Source organism: Mytilus californianus, unplaced genomic scaffold (assembly GCF_021869535.1).
Source record: "Mytilus californianus isolate M0D057914Y unplaced genomic scaffold, xbMytCali1.0.p SCAF_4, whole genome shotgun sequence".
Classification (NCBI taxonomy): Eukaryota; Metazoa; Mollusca; class Bivalvia; order Mytilida; family Mytilidae; genus Mytilus; species Mytilus californianus.
This window is the reverse complement of record NW_026262690.1, coordinates 83,144,840-83,154,684: the sequence shown is the minus strand read 5'-3', so window position 1 is coordinate 83,154,684 and position 9,845 is coordinate 83,144,840. Positions and strand designations below refer to the sequence as shown.

Below are 9,845 nucleotides of genomic sequence, written 5' to 3'. Positions count from 1 at the left end.
ATTTATATTTCAACTTCCATGTCGTGCATTTGAAAAAAAGTAAGTTAAATCGGTTATCTAAGGTCGTCAGAAATTTTCGTTCCAAATTTAGAACGGAAAAGAAGGGATATGGTGTATAAATCCATGATGCAAAATCGCTAAACATACTCGGCACACCCAGAAGCTTTCATTGTTGTTTTTCATGTTAAGTTAACAATGAGGTTTTCAACACTCATCAAAGCATACACTGCGCTGAAATTTAAAGATTGTCCTTAGCACCAGTAGGCAGTACGGAGGAATCTTTTGCTTTTTTCTCTCGATAAAGCTACACCTGTGCATTGTAGACTTCTAGCTAAGCTTTTGGCAGCACTGGTGCTAAACACAACATTTTGGTCTATGAACCCATTTTCAAATTAGAAGTAGAAGCTTTTTTAGTCGGGATAATCTAGACCGGATTCCTTCTTCACAATCTGCACCATCGAGGCCCAACCTAAGTCATCCGCTGTAATAAAAAGAAATCATCTTTTATGATTATTTCAACTTCTTGAAAGCAATTCACACGCACCAAATTTAGAAAGTGTTATTGTCATTTTTTAACTTCCTATTGTAAAAAAAAAGATTTCTATAGAATGCATACATGCTTTATGCATACACTATTAAACTGTATTATAAATGACTTCATAATACATAATAATTATTTAGATAATTGTATGAGAATTATAACCCAAATTACACCTCATAGATATTCAATTGTGATGAAACCTTTAATGTTTAAACCTTTTATACTTTTAAATATTTCGTTTTAGGTAGAGAAAATATCATAATTAATTAAAAGCCCAAATTAAAATTATAACAACGATTGTAATTTGATTCATATTTGACGTTAAATGGAGTTTAATTGACAACCTGTATTCCGCGTTATTCTAACGAAAAGTGTTGCAAAATCGATTACTCTCTTTTTATTTTATTTTAAAATTGTCTAGATTACCGGGAGCAATAACACCAGCGATACTCCGATCTCACCACTAAAGTTGATTATAATATGTACTGAAATGTTCATGACTTTCGAGTATTTTCATTTTAAGATTAATCTTTTCTTAAGGGATACCATATCACGGGTGTCAATCCGTATATTGAGAAAAATGATCGTGAAAGAATAATTAACGGTGCCGTGGTCAATCATTGCGATTGGTTCGTGAAAGCAATTAAGTGTAATTCTACTTCAAAATCTATGAAAAATCTACTGTATTTTCATTTAAGAAATAATTACATTACATGTATGTTTCATTATAATACGTTATTTTGATTGGCTAACAGCAATCTCGCGTCATTCTGAAATTAACCTTCATTTCAAAATTTCAAAATGAAATGTAACGACACGAGCTTCTACAATAAAGTGCACAGGTAAATAAAAGAAAAACTTGATAGAAATCGTGTTTTCATGATCCTAGCAAAAAAATGTAATTGAAGTATTGAATGCTTCTTTTAGTAATTTCATAGGGTTGTAAAAGAGTTGACCGTGCGCACATTTTTAGAATGAAGCGCTTCCGCGCTTCATACAAAATGTACTTCGGTCAACGCTTTTACACCCCAATAAATTTACAAAAAGCGTTGACCAAAGTGCATTTCAGACGCGAGATTGCTGTTAGACAATCAAAATAACGTATTATAATGAAACATACATGTAATGTAATTATAAGGTGGAACAACAAATTAGAAAAAAAATATATGTCTGTCAAAATGATTCAACTTCTTTAATAATACTATGCACCAAGTACTTTTTAAGAAAACACAAAAGGCGACAAAATCCTAGCGAACCATTAAGAAAAAATCACGTTTTGTATCTTTAATGGTTATATTACCAAATTAGGTGAGCAACCCACATAGACTTAATTGGTTAACGTGGCCATATCTGGGATCCAGCAGTCAAAATTGTGTAAACATACACCACAGATATACAACACAGCTGAATTAAACGTTCAAACACACTAAATTAACAATTAGATCAAACAAAGACACCAACAAAATGTGTTTGTAGTTGATAGTACAGTCAGTATGGTAAAGCATAATTACGGAGCACCTTAAGTGTCATGTAAATATAAATATTTTCGTTTACCGGAGATTTAATCTGGTGCGCACTAATTTGAAAAATCGTGCACACAACTTTGAAACTCGTTACAAGACGTTCTTTCACCAAACCCTGGTTCATTAATTTTTGCTCATGCAATGAAAGCATTTTACAAACTCTGAGTTGCAGATGCAAGCTCCTGAAAATCATATGAACTGAGAAATATATACTCCATACGCTGATGAAGTAGGTAAATCTGCTAAGATGAGGAAAAATTATAATTAATTTTCATAATTGAAATCATCTCGTTTGTCAATGACGCTGGTATTGAGATGACCGCTGTAGTCAAAATAGGGGTATATGTCCAAAATGAGGCCACGGAAGCTGTAAATGTGGTGTCTGTAATCTCTGGTTCATGACTATTTATTGGACCCAATCAGACTGAAAATTTGTATTGTTAATGAAAAGAACATCTTCGATACACATGTATGTAAAATCAAATGAGATAGCTTCTTTGCCTTACTCTTTACAAAAACAAAAACGTACACATAAAGATATTTTCAGCGGAAGACCAGACCTCCTCTCGCTTCATTTATTCGTGGATGCATTTACCATTATATGCATATACAAAGATATTTACTTTTCGACAATTTACACTCCTGGAGGTCTTATTATCTTGGATGCCTAGTTACATGTAGCATTGTCTCTTAAATGAAAACAGGTCTAAATATGGATATATATATCATAGGTTTGAACGTTTTTTTCAATTTAGACTTGTTTATATTTATTTCGTTTGGGCTTGTATTATATTTTCCCTCCGGTTTATATAATCCGTTCATCCTATTTTGACTCTTTAAAATTCAAGAGTCTATCCTAAATTGAGGTAAATTAAATGGCCTTCCAAATACTTTTCGATCCCTAACATCACTGAAGAGACATTAATTGTCGAAATCCGGATATGGTGTAAAAAATTTAGCACCTCATGTTGTGGTTTACCATCTTTGCCGCAAGTTTATTGTTTTCTACTTGGTATTAAATTAATATAGAGATCCATTTTGTTACACCTTGTGATCAATTTGTTTGGCAATCGTCAATGGCAAACAGCAGGGTTTAAGAACATCAGTTGTTCGACCTGTTAGTCAAATGCGTTTTGTTAAAATATATTTTTTCACTCTTAAAATTGCTGTTTTTACCCAACGCAATCATAGGTTTGAACGTTGTTTTCAATTTAGACTTGTATATATATATATATATAAATTACAAAAAAAATATTTTACTGGACTATCTGACACCATAAAGATTAAGTTTCAAATATGTCATGATATATTGGAATGTGACCAATATAAATTATCGTTTGTTTAAAGACAGATTTGTTCGTTTTCGTGCAATAACGAATAAGAGGCAACAGATCTTTCACGATCCTTTTCACGATCATCAAAATACGGTACTCGATCTTTCACGATCCGGAATATAATTTTTTTACAAATATTACCATTTTTGCAAAGTTTTTGATTAGACTAAATCAAAATAAATTTAAAAACTATTTCAAATAGTAATATTGAACGATATTTTTAAGAGAAAAGTAGTTTATGTATGAACCTTTAAACAAACTTATTAATAAAGGTTATCTTACCAATGTTGTAATTAGATCTTTTAATATAGTTTACCTTGGCACAAATATCGATTTTGTCATCAGCAAATTAAAACATAACTAAATTTGTATTCTTTTCAAACGTATTTTTGGGATGTATAAATACACATCCACGTTCATTTTCTATATAGAGATTACTCTATCTATCTATATATATATATATATATTACATTATACATATTTATTAACAGGTTAACTCCTAACTATCCTACTGCCTGTCGATACATTTATTTTGGCTTTGCACAAGTCATGTCTTCCTTGACTGTCCATGACGTTAAAACACTAAATCCCTGGGATGTGTTTTAGTTGATTTTAGTCTCTGATGCATGATTTTTTTATTATTAATTTTTTTTTACTTTTAAACTGCGAGTACTCTCAAATCGTATTTTCGTGTTAATTTGACCTGTTGATACAATGTGTAATGTATTTTTGTTATTTAATGTTTACTTATTCAGTGTTATATCTAGTCTCACTATTTTTAATATATACCATCTTTGTTAAGTGTTTAGTATGACGATAAATTTTCACTTTTGTTCTCGTACTAGGAACAACAAAATTATTTATTTTGTAAAATTTATTTTCGTACTCCATGACTGTATACCTTACAACAAACTTATTTTTATTTACCTGTGTACGTTATTTTATTGGGCGGCATTTTGTCCAAGGTAACGGTTATGATCGTCTTTCTGATATTGTTTTACATCTAACCCCCTTGCTTTATTAATTTTGTATTTACATTGTGTCATAGATCAAATTTATTCGTTCAGTGTATGTTCACGTGTTTTTGTTAATATGTCTTTTGATTGAGTTAAGCCATTTCAATTGATATTTTACAGTGTGTCTTTCTATGTTGTGATGTAACACTATTGTTTAAGGTAGGGTGAAGGTTGGCGCCTATTAAAACGTTTAAACCCGCTGCATTTGTTTGCACCTGTCATAAGTCAGGAACCTGATGTTCAGTGGTTGTCGTTTGTTGATGTGGTTCATAAGTGTGTCTCATTCTCGTTTTTTATATAGATTAGACCGGGTTTTCCTGTTTGAATGGTTTTACACTTGTCTTTTTTGGGGCCTCTATGAAAAATTTGAAAAAAAAATCATGTTTGTTTACATTTTAATTTCTCTGAAATTTCGATGAGCAATCAGCCTTTTGTAGTTTTGCAAAAACGGTGTACTTTAAGAATTGATTTTTCTCGTATACTGATCATAATGTTGAACCAATTTGACAGACAGTTTTATTTTTCCAATATTTGTCATTATAATTGATTAAATTAGATTTTTTACTGACGTTGCATGTGTCTTCTCGATAAGATTTCATTCACAATCCTATACCAGATCTTTCACGATCCATTCGCAATGCTTTACCACTATTACTTATTCTTTCACGATAATTTTCTCGATATACCGAATGACCGATATCGACGCCGTATTGGCAGCTGTTAACGAGATAAGAAAGACACTTAAGGGATATCAAAACTCTTAAGTAGAAGATAAACTGACAATGCCATGGTAAAAAACGAAAAACGACAACAGTCTACAAAACAGAAAATAGAACACTGAAGACTGAGCAATACGAACACTGCCAAAAATCCCCAGTTGCTCCGGAAGGGTTAGCAAAAGCTCCTGTTCCACATGTGACAACTGTCGTGTAACTCCTATAAAACATAGTGATAAGTTATATCAAGAGATAAGGCATCACGCAATAGTGAATTAATTGATTTTATCTAGCCCCAAAGACATCGTTAAATTCGTAAACCATCGGTCATGTAAATTTTCTAACCCTGAATCTTTGCCAAATGTGAAATTGTAACAGGTTTTTCAAGACAGTAGGATAGAAAAGATTGTGACCAGTAGAAACAACAAAGACATTGAAAAATTAAAAAAACACAAAGAACATCACTCAAAATTAAAGCAAGAGAAACACGAGGCCCTTTTAAACAAAACAAGGGATGACATCAGGTGCTCCTAAATGGTAAGCAGATCTTGCTCCACATGTGACACCCGTTGTGTTGCTCGTGTTAGTACAAATTCGATGATAAGTCTAATTCAGTTAAGATTGAGATGTTAAGATTTTTTCTGGAATCGTGTCCTATTTACTCACGTATTTCAGATATATTCTTTGTCAGATCTGATATAAGTAAAAAGTTTTGGGGAGGGAGGATGGGAGGAAAGAATAGAGATCAGCGACATTTAACTCAAAATCCGATTTAAGATAATTGATTTTAGAAGTTGATATCTATAAAAATGGTACATTATTGTAAGTGTAAGAAATATGTATGATTTGGTGAAACCAAGAACAATTAAAAAAAAAATTTCACCATTTGGAATAAATGTATTGAAACTACCTTAAAACGCATGTAAGGCATACGAAAATCCTTTTCTTTAAATCGTAAGATATTTGCCATGTACATGGTCAATTGATTTTAGTTGTAAAAATATTCAATTTTAGATTTTGATTGTTTCCCTAGTGTGATTTTATGCAGAAAATAGTTCGTAAGATCTCATCTACTAAACATGGCAGGTTTCTTAAACATACAATAATGACCGAGGGATTTAACTCCATGATTGAAATATACCGTTACCGTATACCGTTAATAAAAGAAACATCATTGCAAATGATATGTTATGCTTTTATTTCTTTCCAAACTTATTTGGATCAAAGTTTGCAGATGGGGCCTTGTTCGGATCGAATGTGCCTGATCCCATACTATTTGGAGAGAACGATCCCGCTCCCATAGAGTTTGGATTAAAGCTTCCGGATCCGACACTGTTTGGATTAAAACTTCCTGATCCAAGACTATTAGGGTTGAAGGATCCAGCTCCTAATTTATTTGGGTCAAATGTTCCAGCTCCAGAGTTTGGACTAAACTGACCAGCTGACATCTGACTAGGATTGAAACTTGCTGTGCCATTTGCATTGAATAAGCTCAAGGAAGCTACAAATAGAAAAATAGTATATTACAGTATATGGATAGAATTACAAAAAAAAGTTAACTCTACCTTATAACAAGTACTTAAAAGTAGTTTGTTATTTTTCGTTTTTAGATGATATTTTGGAGAAAAAATCATATGCCACAGCTATTTGTAGTTTTGTATTTTAAGATAAGCGAGCAAAAACTGCATGGCTGTCTGAAATGGAGGTGACATGTAGTAAGCTGCGTAAGTTATCAGATATTTGCAACTTCCAAAGTAAGCTGTGAAAGTTATCGGATATTTGCAACTTTCATATCAAAAATTGATGTCCGCAAATCTTCAAATGAAATACTGTACCTCAATTATATGCAGCTGAAAGAAAACATAATTGTAAAATCATGAACAATTTCATACCATCAATCGTGGAATTGATGCCCTGAAATATAAGTGTTATCAAATCAAAATGCACGTTACAAACACATATAGCATTAAAATTCGATTAAGCACTGTTTAAAAAAATGACAGGCAAAACAAAAGCATAATTCAAGACTATTTAAAAGAGACAAATGATCAAGAAAACAACATGTTTTTTCAGCGCTTTTTGAAAAGAAACATGCATAGTTAAGCCTGCATTTGATAATCGAACTTTTATTTCTGGTGGCTTTCTTTTTTTATTTCTCTGAGTTTCGGCTTACCTGAAGAGAAATGACCATTTTCAAAAATGTAAAGGAATAAGAAGCTACAAATATACTAACCCCAAAACAATTTAAGAAAATCGAAGATCCAGAAAAAAGAAAACACTTAGCCGTTAGACCAATTGATAAAAAGTTATAACAAAAATTCGGAACTTCAAGATAAATTAAAATTAGGGCAAGTCCATAATATCTGACAAAATCAAACGTGTGACTTTATCAACCAACGGAACGAATTGGAAACAACTGTCATATTCTTGACTTGTTAATGGCAGTTTCCGAAGATTTTGATTTTAGATGGTGGGTTCGACCAGCTAATATTAAAAAAAGCATTGGGTTTACTGATCTATCAAAATTAAGAAAAAAATTGATGAAATCTATTTTAAAAACAGCTTGTCAATGAATATAACCTATTAGGCTTATTTTAAAGATCGACAAGAAGGTATAATCAGTGAAATCAACCCCCCCCCCCCCACCCTTTTCCAACATTTCGCCTATGATCGAAAACGTAATAACTAAATACCAACCTTTTAGGGAATCGATCATGAATTTGAACCCTTTAACATATTTCTATTGTTGTGTTTGTGCATTTAATAAAGAAAATATAATCTTACCACAATAACATGTTGGAATAAAAACAGTTAATAATATTAACATATTCATTTTAGCAAACATGTCTCGTCGTTGAATTCCACCTGCTGGTACGTTTGCCAGATAAGACAGAGAGATTATCATCAGGTCGCAGTCAGACACGTGTTCAACACATTAAATTATTTGTTATTTTTGTCTTTTATCAGTCGTTATTAAAGATTATATGAAACCTGTTGTATTTTTAAATTTCATTTGATATGCATTACTAAATGCCCAGTTCTTATTATTTTAACAGTTTGTTCTAAATACGTATTATAACTGTTCTAAAACCCTCTTGACAAATAAAAAATATAAAGAAACTAAGGGTTCCAACTCCCACAGACAAACTTCATCTTAGATAAATTAGCTATTATATTAGGGGACTGGTCCCTTTTGGTCAGATAGCTTCTATAGTTTCTAGTATTTATATTTATACAGGCCTAGCTTTGAAATATTTAGGTTTGGGGGTTCCTGATGAAGGTAAATCAAGAAAAGCGCCTCGGACGCACACACTTTATAAAGTTATTTTCATTTTGTAGCTGAAGAGACCATATTTAAGGTAATGAGTCATCACTCATAGTATTTGTCTTGTGAAATTCATTCGTATACCTGCCACCATTTTCAAAGTATCATCATGGTTTGGTCTATTTTTAAAATTGCAACCTATGATACCACAAGCAAACACTCTTTACCACCGTTACTATGAATAGACTGACGCTAGCTAGACTGACTTGTGATAAAACGCGACAAAATAGTAATTTTTAATGGTTATTCATGTTTTGTTTTTAATTTTAAATTATATATACTTGTAGTTACAATATACATGAGGCCCCTCATGGGGGTGTCCAAGTTATCACAATTTTTTTGCCAATATAATCACATAATCATTAATTATTTTTTTAAATTAGATAATCAAATAATAAAAAATACAGTCCTAGATTATCAAATAATCAAACAATCATGAAATAGTTGGTCTGGTAATCAAATAATCACTATAAAAACGGCCAAGTAATCACATAATCAAAAATCCCATGAGGAGGCTCATACATATACTACCTATATGTGTTTTGGTATAATCAACCTACTGTGACTTAGTTATGGCCCTGCTACCCGCGACATAATAATTTCATGGCAATGACAGTTTTCAGCTGCAATATTGTACTTATATTTGAGATTGAATAGTTTTCATTATTAATTACAGATGTAGAATGAATTTTGTTTCAGTTGACCTACTTTTTACCTCATTACGACCATTAGACTCAGAAATTACAGGAAAATGACATAATTCTCCTGTCTTGTCATACCTTTTCATCTTTTCTTTTACCATAATCCTGCTTGCTTAAGCGGGCTGTATATAGTGTTCGGGGAGAGCGTTCATCTGTTAGTTTGTTCGTTTGTCCTTCCGTCCGTCCGTCCGTCCGTCCGTTCGTTCGTTCGTTCTTCTATCACACTTTTATATCCACAACTGTTCCAGAACTGCATGTCAAAATTTTGTGAAACTGTCACAGAAACTTACTGACATGATGTAAATTACATATCCTATTTCATTTCTTCATTTGAATGCTTTCATGGGTTTGCTTTGTGATGACAGGGACTTTTTCTTATTTGCCACTTTAGTACACATTTATATCCGCTTTTGCTCCAAAATCCCTCGTCGTAATTTAATAAGACTTTCTCAGAACCTTTACCACATAATGTGCATTTTCCATTCTAATTTTTGGTTCTAATTATTTTTGGGGTTTTCCATACCAAAGCATGGACTCTTTTTTTTTTTTGGGGGGGGGGGGAGGGGTGCCAATTTTCTGTGAATGCTATACGACATGGGGAGTTTTGACAACCACTGCTCATCAACTTCTTGTTTACCAAATACTTTTAAATTCTTTCACATGATAGCCTTCATATGAATAGTTCGTCA

General features: G+C 32.3%; 1 protein-coding gene across 1 annotated transcript; it reads right to left on the bottom strand.

Annotated features, from left to right (window-relative positions):
• Nucleotides 1-6,304: 6,304 nt before the first annotated feature.
• LOC127738713 (uncharacterized PPE family protein PPE21-like) lies at nt 6,305-8,048 on the bottom strand. Its single transcript, XM_052250060.1, has 2 exons — nt 7,915-8,048; nt 6,305-6,631 (listed from the first exon to the last, which is right to left on the bottom strand). Exons 1-2 carry the CDS (start codon nt 8,033-8,035, stop codon nt 6,327-6,329), a joined length of 426 nt encoding a protein of 141 aa, XP_052106020.1. The 5' UTR covers nt 8,036-8,048; the 3' UTR covers nt 6,305-6,326.
• Between the last annotated feature and the right edge of the window lie 1,797 nt (nt 8,049-9,845).